General features: G+C 32.6%; 1 protein-coding gene across 1 annotated transcript in view; it reads right to left on the bottom strand.

Annotated features, from left to right (window-relative positions):
- The window catches only part of LOC105328243 (uncharacterized), a 31,072-nt gene that overhangs the window by 9,085 nt on the left and 533 nt on the right, over window positions 1-21,454 (bottom strand). The window contains exons 3-5 of the mRNA XM_066072056.1: window positions 19,581-19,602; window positions 18,849-18,980; window positions 12,680-12,811 (exon numbers count right to left, since the gene is read on the bottom strand). Of these exons, the coding sequence (XP_065928128.1) occupies window positions 12,680-12,811; window positions 18,849-18,945 (229 nt within the window). The 5' untranslated portion in view covers window positions 18,946-18,980; window positions 19,581-19,602. The remainder of the gene's footprint in view (window positions 1-12,679; window positions 12,812-18,848; window positions 18,981-19,580; window positions 19,603-21,454) is intronic.

The following is a 21,454-nucleotide window of genomic DNA, read 5'->3' as shown; positions in this document are numbered from 1 at the left end:
GACATATGTAAGCATTTATACTTATATTTCAATTCTCCGAGAAATATATTAAATGCGTAAAAACATAATTTTTGAAGAGCTTCCGGTGACGACCGGAAGTTACGACGAACAAAACAAAATAGTTTAAACACATCTACAACTATAGGTCTATCATTACTCAAAGTTTGGAGGTTCAAGTCTTTATCGTTTCTGAGATCTCATTGTCCATAGCTTTTTGTCGCGGGACAGGAAACGGACGACAGGAAGGGAATTTTGAAAAAATGAAAAAAACACCTAGAGATATTTTCGTTCTCTATCAGTCCTATAAATTTCAAGAAAATGCATCCATGCATCTCTGAAAAATCGAGTTAAACTTTTAAAAAACTTGATTTGTTTGAACTCTTCCCGTGTGGACCGGAAGTGACGGTCGATCAAATAAAAATGGTTAAACACATCTTCTATCAAATGTCTATCATCCCTGTAAGTTTCGTGTTTTTGAGCACTTACAGTTTCTGAGATCTCGGAGTTCAAACATTTACTTTAAAAAAGGCTTCATGAGATATTTGAGATATCTCACCGGAAGTAGAATTTTTATGTTTATTAATCATCGGATAGATGACATATGTAAGCATTTATACTTATATTTCAATTCTCCGAGAAATATATTAAATGCGTAAAAGCATAATTTTTGAAGAGCTTCCGGTGACGACCGGAAGTTACGACGAACAAAACAAAATAGTTTAAACACATCTACAACTATAGGTCTATCATCCCTCAAAGTTTGGATGTTCAAGTCTTTATCGTTTCTGAGATCTCATTGTCCATAGCTTTTTGTCGCGGGACAGGAAACGGACGACAGGAAGTGAATTTTGAAAAAATGAAAAAAACGCCTGGAGATATTAAAATTTTCTGTCAGTCCTGAAAATTTCAAGAAAATCCATCCAGCCATCTCTGAGAAATCTTGTGGACAAAAAACGGACAAAAAAAAAAATAATAATAATAATAACTAGAGCAAAGCTCGTTGCAAAGCAACGAGTGGGTCTTCCGTTAATGTCGGAAGTAAAGCTGAAAGTTCCTGTAAGAAGCAGAGCTCTTAAACCGATAACAAGAAACGACTTAACAAAATACGAATGATTTTAGGTATGACTTAACAAAAACCTTTCCGATTTCAAGAACGACTTCACAAAAAAATCCAAATGTGTTCAAGTACGACTTAACAATTAATTTTGGTACGAGTTAATTTTACTTTGAATATTACGCTATTTTTTAAACCAAGGACGCGGAATCAAAATTTCCGGAAAAATCAATTTTTAAACCACGATATCTCTGTAATGCATCGTCCGATTTTTAAAAGGTTTTCGGTGTTAGATTCAGTTTAATAAGCTCTACAAAACACATATTCATTTTTGATTTGATCAGAAAATTCATTCAAAATTTGTTTCACTTCCGGTTTCGACATGAAGTGACAGATTTTCATTTCCAGCCTTATTACAGAGGTAAATCGACCAAATCATAACCATTGAAAATTTCAAGCCTCTATCTTAAAACGTTTTTGAGAAACGCCGCGGACAAAATGACTTTTTTAAAATTTTAAAAATGACGTTACGTCTAAACGGAGGTGACGTTGTCAAGTAAACTTTAACATCTTTGAGCTATAATAGTTTTACATTATCTCTGGAAGTTTCATTAAAATCGGTTGGAAACTTTTTGAGTTATAAAGCCGAGAAGGAGTCAGAAAAAAAAAGAAAAAGTATAATAACTAGAGCAAAGCTCGTTGCAAAGCAACGAGTGGGTCTTCCGTTAATGTCGGAAGTAAAGCTGGAAGTTCCTGTAAGAAGCAGAGCTCTTAAACCAATAACAAGAGTACCTTAAATAAAAACATGAAAAAATCGAATTATTCCTGGTACGACTTAACAAAAACCGAATAATTTTACGTACGACTTAACAAAAACCTTTCCGATTTCAAGAACGACTTAACAAAAAAAAATCCGAATGTGTTACAGTACGACTTAACAATTAATTTTTAGGTACAAGTTAATTTAACCAAGAACTTGATACTAATTTCTTAACCAAAAACGCGGAATCAAAATTTCCGGAAAAATCATTTTTTGAACTCGTATATCTCTGTAATGCATTGTCCGATTTTAAAACGACTTTCAGTGTTAGATTCAGCTTAATAAGCTCTATAAAACACATATTCATTTTTGATTTGATCAGAAAATTTATTTTTTCGAAAAATTTGATTCCCTTCCGGTTTCGACCGGAAGTGACAGATTTTCATTTCCAGCCTTATTACAGAGGTAAATCGATTAAATCATAACCATTGAAAATTTTAAGCCTCTATCTTAAAGCATTTTTGAGAAACGCCGCGGACAAAATGACTTTTTGAAAATTTTAAAAATGACGTAACGTAAAAACAGAAGTGATGTTTTCAAAGAAACTTCACAAACTTTGAGGTATTATAGTTGCACACAACCTCTGAAAATTTCATCAAAATCGGTTGTAAACTTTTTGAGTTATAAAGCCGAAAAGGAGTCAGAAAAAAAAATAAAAAGAACTAGAGCAAAGCTCGTTGCAAAGCAACGAGTGGGTCTTCCGTTAATGTCGGAAGTAAAGCCGGAAGTTCCTGTAAGAAGCAGAGCTCTTTAACCAACAACAAGAGTAACTAAAATAAAAAAATGAAAAAAATCGAATTATTCCTGGTACGACTTAACAAAATCCGAATGATTTTAAGTACGAATTAGCAAAAACCTTTCTGATTTCAAGAACGACTTGACAAAAAAAATCCGAATGTGTTCAAGCACGACTTAACCATTATTTTTCGAACAAATTAATTTTACTTTGAACATTTCGCTATTTTTTAAACCAAAGACGCGGAATCAAAATTTCCGGAAAAATCAATTTTTAAACCCCGATATATCTGTAATGCATCGTCCGATTTTCAAACGGATTTCAGATTTGAATTTACAATGGCCAGTTCTATAAGACTGTAGTATTGTCTTATTTTGTTCAAAAAAATGAAAATTTCCAAAAATTGGAACTACTTCCGGTTTTGAGCAAAATTGATGAACAAAATTTTAAACCCCCCAGTACATTGTAGAATTGATACATCTATCATCAGTAAAATTTTCAAAGCGATATCTTAAAAGTTTATGGAGATTTCTTCCGGACAAAATCCCTTTTTTTAAATTTAAAAATGGCCGCCAAATTTGAACGGAAGTGACGTAAATGCTAAAACTTTAACATCTTTGAGGCACGGTAATTTTATAAAAGCTCTGAAAATTTCATTGCAATCGGATGAAAACTTTTTGAGATATAAAGCCGAGAAGGAGTCAGAAAAAAAATAAAAAATAAAATAATAATAAAAAGAAACCGAAGAAAAACAAGAGGGTCTTCCGTTGGAAACGGAAGACCCTAATAATAATAATAATAGAAAGAAACCGAAGAATAACAAGAGGGTCTTCCGTTGAAAACGGAAGACCCTAATAAAAAGAAACCGAACAATAACAAGAGGGTCTTCCGTTGAAAACGGAAGACCCTAACTAGACACGATCTCGTTGCGAGCAACGAGGAGGTCTTCCGTCCGATTTTTAAAAGGTAAATCACGTCATCGACTTTAATTTTCGACAACAAAACATGATATGGAAATAGGAGTGAAGTACTAATGCTTACCTGTAATGCTTTTTATAAGTTCTCTTACGTTGCTTTTTTAAATACTTGCATTTCTTTCAATTGAAATAGACAAGATTAAACTTTTTTACCTCTGGCCCTTAATATCCCTAGTTAGGTAACGCATGAGAAAATCATTATATTGTAAGGATATATAAACGTATTATACCTAAAGTCTGTCCCAAGATATTTTTGCCACACATTCTCTTAAATTATTTGATATTTGTAAATATCTCTTGATTCAGACGATGTTCATTCGATAGTATGAAAAAATCCCAAGATTTCCCTTTTGAAACGCCCCTTCTAGCTTTTCAGGTTTTAATACACGGCTAAAAAAAGAACGTCTACGGGGATTTTGCATTGCATCAGCCATTATAAAGCCCGGATGATAACTTTAAAAAATTGTGCTAGATATTCCGAAAGACTTCCGAATTGAGGAAAGATGTAAACATTCCCCATTATATCTGTTTTCGATCCTGTGAATGTTTACGAAGGAAAAATGGTAATTTGTAAATGAAGTTTGACCCCTAAAAACGTTATTACCTAATTACGTAACACATGTTAAAATAAATAGATTTCTTGGATACATAACAGTTGAGATCGACACAAAATTTTAAATTTTGTTTAATTCATGTGATTTTGAATGACAACAGTTGTGAATGGAATTGGAGATCATTGTGGAGAATAAGCAGGTATTGAAAATAATTAATGCACATGATCATGCACATGACAAATAAAGTGTCTTACACATGCAAATCTTAATGTTAAAGCTGCTAGGTCCGATTTTCAATAAAATAATTGTACGCTTTTAAACGATGGTTATGCTAAGTATGTGTGCAATAATATACGTTGCAGTACATGTAGTTTTCCCTGTTAATTAAGCCATATTTCAATGAAAAAATTATGTACATGTTGAAACTCGTTGAATCCGGATGTTGTTTATTACGGCATGCTGCCCAATCCGGCGACATTATTCAGCCCCTTGACATTTTCCCATCATTTTTGTTTTAAAAAAATTTGTGCAATCCGGATCCTATCTATTCTGTTAACCGGCGCAATGAAAAAGCCTACTGCATATTATTAGTGAGAGTTATCTCCCGTAGTCCGTCCACTTATCGATCGATCGGCCTTCTGCGAGATATTAATGCTCAATTATTGACCAATTTTTCTGTCGTTGCTATTGATTTAAACAACGTTAACTGTTAATATAGATCCAAAGAAGCAACTTTTTTCAGTTAATACCGTAAAGTCTTGTTATGAATTGCAATTGGATAATTAGATTATAGTTCACCCAATTTTTTTCAGGCCGTGATTCAGGATACTGCGGGAGTAAGACTGCCGATATCGTTTGTTATCCCCGTTGCATGGCTACACGTACAGAGTTGCATATTATTCTGTCAAAATGCTCAATTTTTTTTTTATGAAATTCTCATTTACATTAATATTTATCTATTGTTTCCCTGCATCAAAACAGTTCTCGCCATCAGGTATTTCAGCCACCTGTTGACTTGTTAATGTTTTGTTTAACAATTTACGGTTAAGCATGCACTTTTCAGGTAAATCGGATGTTTGAAAGATTATCAATAACGACGATTTAATTCAAGGATTTCCATCGTATGTATTCCGTTATGGATTTATTGTTTGAAAAAAAATATTTAAAATGAAAATTTGTACCGTAAATAAGATCGATGAAATCTAATATAATTCAGAACAATTGAACATTTAGCAAGAATACACGATCAGGACCTACTGCATTAAATACTAAAATTAATTTGCAACAATATCCTCTAAACCGGATGTTGCCTAATCCGGCCATTTTTTTTTTCAGAACCACCCTCCGCCGGATTAGACAAGTTTTGTTGTGTATTCGCAAAATAATCGACATAAAAGGGTTTTGCGTTATTTCGCCGCGTGTTTAAACTGGCCCCTTACGTCGAAGCTAGTATGATTGTATTACGACTTTGACATCTGTTTTTTTTATATAATCTATTATAACATATAAAATATACAGCATGACTATTTAAACAAAAATAAAGCAGTGTACATTTGTTCATTAATAGTTTTGATGTTTACGTTGTTTATAATCATTGCAAAACATGCAGGATGAATAAACTCAATCATTCGGAGGATGACACCCAACGGTTTCCTTTTTTAAACATTCCAATGATGTATTTTGGGGGGTTTTTGTATGCCCCAAATTTATTTTTATTTACTTTGAATATTTCTAACGTTGAAAGGAGAGCACTTCCGTTTAAATACGTCTATAAATTTGTAAGATTATTCATTAGGTTTGCAAGGAAAATTATTTGATACTGTAATGGCCGACAAATCGGAACATGCAGCTTGAAGAAATTTCTCAACTTATTATACCTCGAAACGTTATTTCAAATCAGGCACCAAACAATGAAGGGAAATGGAAATATTCGGCGGATCCAAATGTTAAAATATTCTTATGATAAAAATTGGTATTTATGGCAAACAGATTAATCATTTTTTATCTCTTAAAGATATAATCGCACCTGTGTTTTGTATCCATCTCTTTTAAACTCTTTGTAGCCAAATCTGTCAAAATTCGTGGTCGTTTCACCCTCTTATTGCAACCCCAAACCCCGCTGAAATGTTCACAATCGATGCGCTGATGAACGAAAGACTCGACTAGAAAAACTTGCTGCATGGGCCGTCTAACATTATTAATTTTAATGATGAATTCAGAAACTTTTACATTTCAAAAAGTGTCATTTTTTGTTAAGTTACAGGAACATTGTCATTCATGCACATAAAATTTGTACAAATTAAGTAATAAGTTATTCAACCAGTGTTTGAAATTTGAGACCGTTCTTGAAATATTTGGGAAAGAAATTTTAGGGGTCATCCTTTCATCTTCTTATCGGTCCCGTGTAACAAATTTGAGCCATTTCCGAATAAATGTGTGCACAAAATCGTTAATAAAAGAATGCAGGTAACGGGAGCTTTTAACACGGGAGCAGGGAGTGCTTTAAAACTCATATTTGCATGTATTAATTTACCTTGTAAAATTATCAGTCATAGGCATTAGATAACTGATATTGCCTGATTGGCGAATTTGATTTGTCTATTGACTCCATGACATCTACAATTTCGCTTAGTTAAACGTACACATTTTAAAAAAATTGTATATAACACTGGCGTCGGAAGCAGTTTGAAAGTGGGGGGGGGGGGCTAGACTAATCCTCAGAAATATTGAGAAAAAAGTAATTCCCAAAATCATGGAAATCCTAATCCGTGGGGGGGGGGGGGGGGGGTGGGGGGGGGGCTGGACTGTAATTCCCAAAATCATGGAAATCCTAATCCGTGGGGGGGGGGGGGGGGGCTGGACTGCATCTGAATCCAATTTCTCAGTCTTTCAAGGTATATTTAGGAACAATAATCTTTCCTGCGAGAAAAAGTGGGGGGGGGGGGGCGGGGGGGGGGGCTGAACCCTCTATCAGGCTATGTTTGTAATGGTTAGGTATAGCTTTGCCCCCCCCCCCCTGCCCCCCGGTTCCGACGCCTATGTATAAGCATGTACTCCAATCAGGTGTTGTACTTTACAGAACGTTTTTTACGCGATCGCCGAGCGCTTCTTTTTGGGGAAGAACAGTCCTAATCAGACAATACATAATACAGCATACAGACGTTTTTATTAATATAATTATATATAATTTATGAATAAACTATTTAAGTGTGCTTGAATATGCAAATTTTAAAGCCAATTCGATTTGTATTAGACAATTAATCTACGAAGTCTAGTGTTCGCTACTCGATCTTCAACTGTCCGAATACAGTCAAAACTTTTACAATGAATGTACATGTACATTACATTTTTAAAACTCACATATTCTTTCAGAATCAAAAAAAATTAATTTATAAATGAATAAAAACAGCAATGAGTTTGCTTTTTAATGAATCTGACTACCACTGAGAAGAGGTTATACCAATATTGTGACCCTTATTATTTTACGGCCTGAATGTAAATAAAACCTCAACTTGTTTAAAAATGGTTTGTTTTATCGTGCCCGTACCTACCGCAAGCATGTAACATTGGACTTCTTAAGCTGCCTTATCTCGGACGCTTTTTAAATATATTTCAACTTTTACTTACTACATCCTGCTTAACACTCTCTCTCTCTCTCTCTCTCTCATAACTCATAAAAATTCTAATATTTTGTTAGCCAAATGAAGTATCACATTATCATAGATATGTGAATATCGCCTATATTTTGTTGAAATTGGTAGTGTAATGCATTTAATTCTCAGCAGCAAAATGTCACAAACGGACACAAGTGAATTTATTTACATTTCAAATTGTACGACTGTAAAACGTACAATAATTGTATTATATTCATTGATGGCAGCTTTTTTTTTCCCTTTATTATACGAACTATGATTTAAATCAATGGTTTGATGCATCGTTAACCAATATAATTGGAAATGAAAATAACAACGAATGGGCATTGGAATGTGTGATAACGTATAAACACGAGAAGCATGTGTCCTACAGTGAATCGGCTGTCCACTAGCGCGGCATCTCCTCGGCCCGTGTTATGAAAATGTACACTCAACGTGGTGGGTTTGAACTGTTAACGTTTGCAGTTTGATAACTGAATTTTATTTTCCAACAATAAAACTGTTTCATGACATAGACAAGAACACAAAGAACGCCTTTTTTTCAATGACAGCCATACTATCTATTTATTTTTTTTTAATTACGAGAGCAAAACAGCAATACTTCGTAGGTAATAATATAGTCTTTTTTTTATTTACTCTTTAATATCGTTAAAATCTGAATTCATTGTGTTTGCAGCTACATAAATAAACCCGTGTGTGCATTACAACAATGCGTATATCTTGTGTATTGGATAACGGCAGACCGCTCGCTAGTCCAGCCGCGACCTATTTTCTCGGCCACGGGCAAGGATCGGATACGTATAATTGCTTACATACATGAAGCTCGGAATACAGCTAGCAAGATTTTAAATGCGACTCAAATACATTGCATAGAAGCAATTCTTATACACATAATATATTTCCCTAGAAAAGAATTAAACTGTTTAAACACTTTCCGAATGCAAGCTAGTACACTGTCTATGGTATTAGGTAAAGGTATAATCTTTTTTATTTACTATTAAAATCATTAAAATCGGAAGTTTTGTGTTTGCAGCTACAGAAAAAAAACCCATGTGTGCATTACAGCAAGACGCAAATCGTGTGTATTAGATAACGGCAGACCGCTCGCTAGTCCATTCGTGACCTATTTCCTCGGCTGCGGCAAGGGATCGGATACGTAATTGTTAACATACACAGTTCGGTATACAGCTAGATCAAATGCATTGCATAGAAACAGTTCTTTTATCCATAATGTGTTTCACTAGAAAATAACTAAAATGTTTAAACATTTTCCGTGTGTAAACCGGTACCCTTTATGTCAGTTATACGCACAAATACCCCGTTTATTTGCCAAATAAAACACAAATACATGGTAACAAGTCTGGCTTTTTACACTCATATTACGCAATACCCGAACAAAATATTATTGTAACGACATTAATAAGATCATAATGAACAACTTTTGCCGCGACAGCCATATCGAAATCTTAACCGCTTTTGAGTTATAAAGTGAAAACTTTGAAGGGTTCTAGGTCCTTAATTTGAGGGGCCAGCCCCTTTTTCTAGGAGTCAAACAAAAGATCTTGTAAATATAAATTTTTGTTCTTCTAGATGTCTTAACAAAATATTTGTGAGAAAAAAGATAATCTAAGAAAACCAAGCAAAATCACAACGCTTTTTTCATCTCATTTTTCGAGCCCTACCGAGCTTTAGCGCCTTTTGTGCCTGAAATTTATTTATGCCTTATTACATATCTACAATCTTTTGTCTATCATTCCTGAAATTTTGAACTTAATATCTTTTATAGTTTTTGATAACTCTCTTGGACAAGCCGACACTCTGAAAATCAAGAAAACGTCGATATTTCAAAAACGGAAATGACGTCATCAACCAAAAAAATTTCCGATCAAGTTTAAACTAATGTCAATAAGATCTGCAAATTTTATTAAAATCGATCAAACAGTTTTCGAGTAATCGCTGACACAAAATCGGTAAGAAAAAAAAAAGGAGAAGAACTAGAGCAAAGCTCGTTGCAAAGCAACGAGTGGGTCTTCCGTTAATGTCGGAAGTAAAGCTGGAAGTTCCTGTAAGAAGCAGAGCTCTTAAACCAATAACAACAGTAACTAAAATAAAAATATGAAAAAAATCGAATATTCCTGGTACGACTTAACAAAATACGAATGATTTTAAGTACGACTTAACAAAAACCTTTCCGATTTTAAGAACGACTGAACAAAAAAAATCCGAATGTGTTCAGGTACGACTAAGCAATTATTTTTGGTACGAGTTAATTTTACTTTGAACAAAACGCTATTTTTTAAACCAAGGCCGCGGAATCAAAATTTCCGGAAAAATCAATTTTTAAACCCCGATATCTCTGTAATGCATCGTCCGATTTGAAAACGGCTTTCAGTGTGATATTCAGCTTAATAAGCTCTACAAAACACATATTCTTTTTCGATTTGATCAGAAAATTCATTTTTTCGAAAAATATGTTTCACTTCCGGTTTCGACCGGAAGTACCAAAATACATTTTTTTGGTCAAATGCCATAAGTAAATCCGCAGATTTACAATCACAGAAAATTTCAAGTCTTTATAAACAACCGTTTACTAGAAAAGTCCTGGACAAAATCACTTTTTGAAAATTTTTAAAATGACGTAACTAGAAAACGGAAGTGATTTAATGACTGAAACTGTAAACGCTTCAAGGGACAAGAATTTAACATAATCTCTGAAAATTTTTTGCAAATCGGTTGAATAGTTTTTGAGATATAAAGCAAAAAAGAAGTCAGAAGGAAAAACAAGAAGATTAATAATAATAAAAAAAAACAATAGAATAACAATAAGGTCTTCCGTTGGAAACGGAAGACCTTAATGAGAAAAAAAACCGAAGAAAAACAATAAGGTCTTCCGTTGGAAACGGAAGACCTTAATAACTAGACTCTTGTTGCTATAGCAACAAAAAGGTCTTCCGTTCCTCATGTATAAATCTGTACAAAAGATCCATTTCTCTTGTAAACAGAAAATGGATATTATTTATACTAAAAAGGAATTCCCAAGAAATAAACAAACAAAAAGACAAAACTTCATTTTTGAGTACTTTCTGTGACGACCGGAAGTTACGCCGGATCATACAAAACATAGTAAACATATCTTCATACATTGCCTTGTATTTCCTCAAACTTTGGATGTTCAAGTTTTTGTTAGTTATAATATCTCGTTGAGAAATGGTTTTTGTCTCGGGACCGGAAAGGAACGAACGGAAGTGATTAAGAAATTGAAAATACGTATTTTAGTACATTTACCTATGATAAGTGTATTGTTCATCACATTGAGTAATATGTTAAAAAAAAATTTAATTTAAAACAAAACAACCTTTTATTGCTTTTATTTTATCACTTCGAGTGAAAACCGGAAGTGACGTACGACCAAATGGAACCCGTTAAACACATGTTCGATCAAATGTCCATTATCCATAAAAGTTTTGTGTCTTGATCTCTCAAAGTTTCTGAGATCTTGGGGGTAGTTTGTTTTTTTAAAAGAAGGCTACCCGAGATATTTGAGATGTCTCAACGGAAGTAGAACTTTTTTGGTTTTTTTCACCATCTGTGGATGATCTCCTGTATTTTTATAACTAAAAGGTTACTTCCATGCCAAATAACCAACATATTTTTAAAAAATCAGAATTTGGTGTACTTTCTGTGACGACCGGAAGTTACGCCGGATGAAACAAAATAGTGTTAACACGTGTCCATACACAGGTCTATAATCCTACAAAGTTTGGTTGTTGAGGTCGTTACCGTTTTTGAGATCTCGTCGATATAAGGTTTTTTGTCTCGGGACAGGAAACGGACAAACGGAAGTGCTTAATGAAATTTAAATTTTTTATATCTTGTTACTTTCCTATTTTACATTATTATTCATCGAAGTAGCTAAAACTATCAAATAAAAACAGTTTTATGGATAAACAGTTTGATTTGTTTGAACTCTTTCGCTGTGGACCGGAAGTGACGGAAGACAAAATGAAACTGTTTAAACACATCTTCAATCAAATGTCTATAATTAGTGAAAGTTTCGTGTCTTAATCACGTACAGTACCTGAGAACTTGCGGGTACAAAATATGTTTTAAAAAAGCTTCCTGAGATAATCGAGATATCTCACCGGAAGTAGATTTTTTTTGTTTATTTAACATTGTATAGATGACATATGAAAGGATCTATACTAATATCTTTATTTTATGGGAGATAAATTAAATATGTAAAAACAAAAATTTTTGAAGTGCTTCCGGTGACGACCGGAAGTTACGCCGAACAAAACAAAAATGTTTAAACACATTTACAACTATAGGTCTATCATCCCACAAAGTTTGGATGTTCAAGTGTTTACCGTTTCTGAGATCTCGTTGGTACAAGCTTTTTCAACGCGGGACAGGAAACGGACGACCGGAAACGATTTTTGACAAAATGAAAAAAACGCCTCGAGATATTGTCATTTTCTTCCATTCCAGAAAATTTCACATTAATCTATCCAGTCATCTTTGAGAAATCTTGTGGACAAAAACTGGGAAAAAAATAATAATAATAAAAAACCTTACAATCACTATAAGGTCTTCCGTTGGAAACGGAAGACCTTAATAATAAGAAACATTACAATCACTATAAGGTCTTCCGTTGGAAACGGAAGACCTTAATAATAATAAGAAACATTACAATCACTATAAGGTCTTCCGTTGGAAACGGAAGACCTTTAAAAACATTACAATCACTATAAGGTCTTCCGTTGGAAACGGAAGACCTTAACAAATATATACTTTGCTCTTTTTGTGGAAGTATTAATCGGCAAATCCGCTGCCGTATAAACAAAACTGCATATTAATTATTTATTAAAACCTCATAATACATTACTTGTTTGAAGACATCCTGTGACGTGATTGCAGCTGTCTTCTTCACACAAACATCCTCGCTGACAATCATAACCATAGTTTGGATAGCGGCATGTCATGTTACAGAGGGTTCCGTGGTATCCCGGTAAGCATTCTGAAAAATGTCATGACTAGATTAAGATGGGGATAGACATACATAAAGACAGTAAGCAGACGCAAATCTGCAACTGTGCTTCTCTAATCACCTGTTGTCTGCATTTCTACCGTTCGTCTGTCTGTAAACTACATGTATTTACATTTTTGTAGATGTAGATTCATACTTTGACCCCCTGGTAAACGCTTTTGCTTGAAAAGGGTTCAAAGATTGACGTAGAATTTAATGGCACAAATGTTGAATATATTTTCTCCATGAAATAAAATAAGTGTTAATATTTAAGCATCATCGTATAGTGTAGATTCATAATTGTTTAAACCGTGACTTTTGGCCATTAAATGGGCCGCAGAGGGATTTTGAAGTTCGGCTTAAAATGTTATAGGAAACAAGTTTAAATCAAAGTACTTAAGTACTGACGGGAGTTGATTTTATCGATTATCATTTATTCAAAACGAATAAATAAACGATATGTGATTTTGCATGGCAAGAAGTATTAGTAATCGAAATATATCTAAGAAATTGTATGGATCCAGGCAAGATTGTTCAACCAAACGCTCGGCTGTCTCCGTTTATCTACGACAAGCAAGAGAGGCTCTGTTTTGTCGGATATTAACGGAGACAGCAGCCAAGCGTCTGGTTGAACGTGACTACATTGAACTCCAGCGTAGGAATACATACTTTAAAAAATATCTAAACTGTTTGTACAATCTAAAATCTTACTATTTTCATGGTATTAATAAATAAGTTTTCTTGAAAAACAATGCTTCAGAATACATAGCATCGATTTTATCAATTATTTTCAAGAACTAAGTGTTGTCAGCGGTATTGATTTGTGTTTAGGTCCAAACACTGTTTCACTTTCGCTTTGCCCGAGTAAGTGCATAGGAGAGTTGATTAAAATCAACTCCAAAAATGACTCAGAATTAAGCTTTAACAAACTTTGTTATCTTACCCGAACAGTGAGCTGAATTGAACTATTCTTGTCATTTTTGTCCAGTGTCCGTCTTTCTGTTTGTTTTATACATTTTCTTCTTCAAAATTGGCAGTCAGTGTTTACCAAACTCTGAACAAAGCACCCATATATGAAGGAATGTGAAGGTTGTTAAACGTCCTTTATCAAGATCAGTAAATTAAATAGAGGCCAATTTGCCTTAAGGGTCACCTTAGTAGCATATAAGCCATACACAAACTTGTCGAGGAGTCTCATATATTCATTTAGTTGGGTTTCATTCTCGAGTAGAAAAATTATAAATTTGTAATGAGGACCAACTCCTGCCTGAAATCTTTTAAAAAGAACAATGAACCTATATTTTGGCGAAAAACTTAAAGATCAGTTTGAAATCAGTTTTCCTTTGAGGTGTTTGGGAATAAAAATATAATTTTTAAAAATTATTTGCATTAACACGTATACATCCATTTTTGCCCTGCCCTAGAGTTAAAACCCATACTTCAAGGGGACATGAAATTAAAATTCTAGTAGGACTTCCTGGTAAACATAATTATGAAGTCAGTTTTCATACAGCTGTGTGAGAATAAAGAAGAAGATTTTAAAACATTAGCACTATATTGTCATATTGCCCCCCCCCCCCCCCCCCCATGTCATCAACTCCTGACTCCTGTCCATGAGTTGGACAATTTAGGTAGATAAATTAGCGGACATCATAATCATGTATTCAGTTTTTTGCCCACATGTTTTGGAGTAAAGAAGATGTTTAAAGATTTAATTAATACATTTTTACTATATGGCCATATTGGTCCCACCCTAGAGCCTGAACCCCTGACACAGGGGTCATGAATTTCACAATTTTAGTAGAGGGCCTAATGGACATCATAATCATGCATTTAGGTTTTTTTTAACAAATATGGGAGTATAGAAGATTATTTTTGAAAATTTGGCTTTTCTTGTATATTTTGCCCCACTTGTGGTGCCCTGGGGGTGGTAGAGCCACGAATTTCACAATTTAGATTCCTCTTACCATAAAAATGCCTCACACCAAAAATGGTAACAACTAGAACTTTTTTTGTCTTCAACAAAAAGTAAGGGCTTTTCGACAGCCCTAGTTTCCTTTTTTTTTTTTTAATGTCTAAAAAAATTTGTCTGATCTATTTCCAAATTTTCTGAACACCGTGGTATAACCAGTTGCTTAAATAAGAATTCATGGGTAGTGCAGTGTGAAAAGAAAGAAAACTCTAGAACTTAACAAGTAGCTACACATCTAATTTCCAGAAGAATATTTTCAAAAAAATCCTTTCAAAGTAAGTATTCATTCCTTGGACGCAAAACTTGGTATGCTAAGAGTATTTGGCTCTACATTCTTAGAGCAAAGCGAGATAACTCTTCCAAAAAATGATTTTGAAATTTAAACAAGTTATGATCTTTAGGCCCTTCAAACCCCTATACGGAGTCAAAAAGTGGCCCCTTGGACCATAATTTTTAAATTGTACTCTTTATTCTGAACTATTAACCGAAAAGATTTTGAAAAACGGATGAAAAATAAAAAAGATACAGCTAAAGGGCTGTTTTCAACTTTGACCCCTCTAAATCCCTTATTTTTCAAAATTTTAATCCCAAAACCTTTTCCGGTCTCCGTATTTGGTCCCTCATTATAAAAATTAAATATGAAAATAATTACTTAAAAACTGTTTGAGAAAACGTGGCACGCGTGAATTCAGTTTAACATTAAAACACCCATAGACGATTTTTAATCAACTTATAAAACCGGAAGTTCTCAATGGTTTCAAACGAAACTTTATATATATGATAATTATGACAGTTTTAACATTTCCCATTCCTCATTTAACAAATTTGGTGGTTATTTTAATTTTTACTTTTTTCATCCCCCCTTTTTTCATAGTTTGAAGTCTAATATCTCGAAAACAGCAAGAGATAGAAAAAAGTTGTCGCTTACAATTTTGTATATCAAACTATGAAGTATCTAAATCCAAAATTTCATAGTTTATAATTGAAAAATAAAACAGATACAAAGATCTTTTTAATACTTTGTTTTTTAAATGTGTTAACCGGAAGTATATAGACCGGAAGTCCAAAAAGGGACATACGGGAGAACTAAACAATTGCTAATAGAATCTAACATTTAATTTTTATTTTTCTGTTCCGTTTTCAAAATGTCCATGACGAAACTTTGTCGAGAAGAATAATAATAACTAGACCTATTTTTGTCTCCAACAAAAAGGAAGGGCTTTTCGACAGCCCTTAAAATCCCTTATTCAAATTCATCATATTTTTCTCTCAGAATCTGTATATTCAAAATTAGGAAAATATAATGAGCATATACCCACACGTTAACATTTAAGAAGTTAAATGCCCAAAGAAAGACAACTTCAGAATTTTTTTATCCAACTATATCGTTTGTTTACTGAAATAAAAGTTCTAAAATTCATATATAAGAAAGTACTTATTTAAGATTCAAGAGTTTTGGTATGCCAAAAGCTCTAATGCTAATCATTTATTGAGCAAAGCGAGATAACTTCTGAAATTTAATGTTTTATAAATGTGATAAAGTTATCATTTTCAGGCCCTTAAAACCCCTATAAGGAGTCAAAAAGTGCCCCCTCGGACCATATTTTTTAAATTGTACTCTTTATTCTGAACTGTAAACCGAAAAGATTTTGAAAATCGGATAAACAATAAAAAAGTTATAGCTAAAGGGCTGTTTTTAATACTGACCCCTTCAGGTCCCTTATTTTTTAGAATTTTTTTTTCAGGACCTTTTCCGGTCTGTGCATTGGGTCCCTTATTGCAAATGCAAAATATAAAAATATTTGCTTGAAAACTCTTTGAGAAAACGTTACATGCGTGAATTCAATTTAACATAGAAACTCCCATAGACAATTTTCATCGGATCATAAAACCGGAAGTACTCGATACTTTTTAATGAAACTTTGAAAATATCTTACTTACATCTATCTGAACAATTTTTAAAAGTCTTAGAAAATTCCTAAGTTTTTCTGAGTTTTTTATTTTTTCATCCCCCCTTTTCTCAAGTTTGAGGCCTAAAATCTCAAAACTGATAAGAGATAGAAACTCGCCGCCGCTTAACTTTTTAAACAACTCAACATTGTTGATCTAACTCTAAAATTACAACGAATTTCCTTTAAAAATAAAAACAATTTATTGATTCATTTAATTTCTAGTATTTTGCTTGTGTAAACCGGAAGTACCGGAACCGGAAATCCAAAACCTTACATACTGGTGACATTTAAAAATGCTATAAGATTATTGTATAGTTATTTCTCAAATCCTTTCCGTTTTCAAAATATCGCTGACGGAAATTCTGTCGAGAAAAAGAATAATAATAATAATAATAATAAAACATCAGAATAACAATAGGTCTTTTCGACCGAAAGTCGAAAAGCCCTAATAAAACAGAACGAAAACAATAGGTCTTTTCGACCGAAAGTCGAAAAGCCCTAATTAGCCTTGTAGTTTCTAAGAGGAAGTTAAAAATGTTAGGTGCAAACAAATGACGGCATCCTAACATCCAGACATGTCTTAAACCTATTAGAACCCGACACTCTTAAGGAAGCATTTTGGTCAATCGATTATATGTCATATCTAGGTAAGAGTGTTTCGGCGGTATTAATAGCACATGTCATTTCAGAATTGTAATAAGGCCCGCCTCGTCAGGAGTTCACCTGATGCATAAATCAATTAGTCTCTTTGAACTCCATTTGGTTTTAATTTGGATCTAATGATTAGATCACCTGTATTTTTGTGTTTACTGTATGCAACCATAGGAGGTGTTGGGAATACTTTTTTGCAATTCTTCGTCATGTTGTATGTTATCCCAGTATTTCATAAGTCGTACCCTTTACCCTTTAATACATGGGTTCAATTTGGTCACCAAAACGTTTGGTACAGCCTTTTTAGTGTTTTTCTTCTTTTGTTTATTGAGAAGATCCATTCTATTTGCAGAAAGAGCTTCTTGCATAATCGTTTCAATTTCTGATTGTTTGTAACCTTCTTTTTCGATATAAGATTTGAAATCTTTGAAAATATTTAGTAATACAGCTTGATCGCTAGTATTTCTCAGATGTCTGGTACATTCTCCTTTAATTAGGCCCTTGAAGACTGATGAGCTATGAGCACTTTGTCTGTGCTGGTATTGGAGGCTGTTATTAGGTTTGATATATGAGCGAATGTCTAATCGCTGGCTATCTGAGAATCTTGTTTCTTTGTTAATCTTGTTAACGCACTACAGACGACGCACGACGCACGTCGCACGACGACGGACGAAAACGGATAGCAATAGGTCACCTGAGTTTACTCAGGAGACCTAAAAATAAGAATTGAGTTTATTGAAAAAAACATTATTCATATTAAATATTTTCGTTTAAAATATCTCAAAAAGTTAAACACTATGATTGAGATTTTCATATTCGTGAAAATTTATTTATTTAAAAAAACACTTTAAATAAAGTGCAATTTAAAAAAGAGCGATGTATTCGATCAGAAATAAAAAAAATCAGGTTTTGTAATAAAACTATAAAATAATATATCTTAGTTTTAATTTTCTCTATCAATTAACCAAACGCAATAAAAAACCGAATTATGAAAGCACTTAAAAATTTAAAGTCATTTAACACTTTAGTTAACTTTATGCTTCTAGCATTATAATCCAATGAGATTAATTTTCAAATTTTGGAAAAACAAAATGCTATACAAGAATAATTGTGAGCATTTTTTATTTTTTTTTAAATTTGCAGTGCATTTTTTACAGTTTTTAAAAGAAATGGGTAAGATATGACTAACAGAAAATCTGCATAAAAGATACATGTAGTTTATATGCAAGTTTATACAAATCATGATCCGCGGGGTATTGTGGGACCACAATAAGGATTGAATGTTATTACAGGAATAGTAAGAGAAAATTCTTTAAATATACCGGTTGCAATTTTTACAAACAAATTCTAATACCGCTTTTATGCGATATTTTATTACAACATAAATGCATAATGTAGCTAAACCAAAAAGCATATATTTTTTTTCAATATATACAAATCTAAAAAAAAATACTTTTTCCATCACATCCAGTGGTGTGATCACATTGCTCTTCCTTGCACAAACATTGTAACTGGCATTCTTTCCCATAGTTTGGAAAGCGGCATGTCATGTTACAGAGGGGTCCGTGGTATCCCGGTAAGCACTCTGAGGAAGTACAATGATGAACTATACTTATATGCCAATAATAACTTTAAAATATTAATAACAAAGCAGGTTGTTTATAAACATAACATATCAAATTTGTAGAGTTAGAAAGTAAATTCTAAATATAAAAACAAACATACTGCATACACTTTTTGTTTGAAAATTAGACAATCTATATATACAAAACTTAAGGAGATTTAAAATCGTTGATATTTTAAGTGTTAACTATTGTACATTTAATATGGGGTTGTTTTACAAAGACAATTTTATAATGGAAAGAGTGATTAGTCTGTTAAAACAAACTATCTTTGAAACGTAATAACATTCTGAAAAAACAGTAATTATGATTTAAAGAAAAAAAGATTTTAACCAGAATAATTATAATGAATGAAATTATTAAATTGAATATTGGTACAGCTTAGTTGTTATCTTCAATAGCATGTTATCTTCAATATTGTTTTATATATTGTGGAGGAGGAATATTTGTTTTTATCATTTTGATCAAATGTAAAAGACTATTACTGAAGATAAAGGCAATATTGACTCCATCTTATAATTAACAATAATATGTTTGAAGAATACAGTAATCGAGATACTTACCTTTTGCATGAAGAATCCTGCTCTGAATTAAATTTAGAAAAAATATCAAAGTATACTCTAATAACATTGCTAATTGATGAATAAAATTTTTACATCAAGAGAATCAGGATAACCACAACCATTTATTCTATTTTAAAGGAAAATGAATGTTATGTTCAAAAGTTTCCTTATTTTTGAGGAAATAAAAACAAAATCGAGGATTTGTTCAAAATTCTGATTTAACAGTCTAACATTGGTATTTTGCAAGTGACGTGCTTAAATTAAGTTGAGTTTTAGTTTAAAACAATTGAGTTTATTAGTTAAAGCATAGAACTATTTTATATCATTTTAATTGAGATTCCTTGAATTTACAAAACATAATGTTCTCTCATTGAAATCCTTTTGGAATACCAAGCAGAAATGTAAATATAACTATACTAGGTCGCTCTTCCACCACATCTGCAAATCCAAAGCTTAAATACATGTGTATTAAAAGAAATAGCTAGTGTGACACCCTAGTTATATACAGAGTCTTCATGTGTTCTGCAGAAACCCTTTTATAAATAATACACTGATGGACAGCAAAATCCGTTATAAAACTTGTATTCTTCCTTAAAATATCAAAATGTGGCTCCGCTTTATTTACTTAAAATCTATGTGAAGTGGACCCTCAGGTCTTGGCAAGTACAAAGTTTAAATATATTTTGGTGCGAATTTTGGATTTTAGGATTTTATCCTCATCATTGATTAATTAATGTTATGAAGAAAAAACGAAATTGAAAATTAGCTATGGTGCATTATTTATTATATTCTAAACAAACGTCAGTTTTCAATTGAATCATTTGATTATTATTGCATTGTTTATAAAATTTGAAAATCAAAGGGAGTTTCCAAATTTTTACAAGGATTTTTTATCATTAATTAAACTATAAGTGCAAACAAACTCACGCTTACAATCAAATCGATGGGAATCATATTATGTTATTATGTAGCATAGAGCAAAGTGAATTCTGAGTAATTCACAATACATATATTATAAATACGTTACATTATGGTAAACTGAAGCTTCAAAACAAAATAGAAGAATATCTTGCATGTACTACATGCTGTTAAGCACTAGGTCTGCCATGAAAAGAAAAAGCATTGGCTTGAGGAATTGGTGGGACTTTATGATACAATGTATGTAAGTAAGTAAATTTGTACAAACAATACATTTTTATCCATTATTTTCTAAGTAACCATTTGTCAGCCGCATGGTTTACTGAAATCAAAAAATAAACAGGCGAACACGTAGTCAAGACACAACTATGAACAAAATCCTCACGTTACTAAATAGAACTCTTTCATACAATCTCTCATTCATACTCATACACGCTTGATTGGTAACGTGAGCCAAATAGAAATATACTAATACTTCATACCCGAAAAAAGTTTTTAAAAATATCCTTAAAATTGCATGGATCTCACTTTCTGAAAAGATTTTTGAATTATTTTTCTTTAACTGAAAATCAGTGTGACAATTACATTCTTTTGGCATATGTGGTGCTGATACATGTTGAATTATTCAGGAAAAAAATAACCATGCAAACCCTTTATGATAAACTTTGTACTTCTTAAATCAAAAAGAAAATATAAGTGATATTTTATTATTCTTATTTTGAAACACTGAACATAATTATACTAAATTTGATCATTGACTCATATACATGTAATATGTAATAAAAACAATCAAATTACATGAACGTTAAAACCCGTTTCATTGTTGCCGTAACAAACTGTAATTTTTAAAAAACCAAATAATTGAAAAAAAAGAAGTTTTCAATCCATTGTTAGGCAAAAGTCAAATCAAAACACTGGTTTTAAAATCAACTTTTTTTAGACTGCATTTGTCAATA

Source organism: Magallana gigas, chromosome 9, assembly GCF_963853765.1.
Source record: "Magallana gigas chromosome 9, xbMagGiga1.1, whole genome shotgun sequence".
Taxonomy (NCBI): Eukaryota; Metazoa; Mollusca; class Bivalvia; order Ostreida; family Ostreidae; genus Magallana; species Magallana gigas.
The sequence above is the reverse complement of the archived record's forward strand: the minus strand, read 5'-3'. Positions and strand labels throughout refer to the sequence as shown.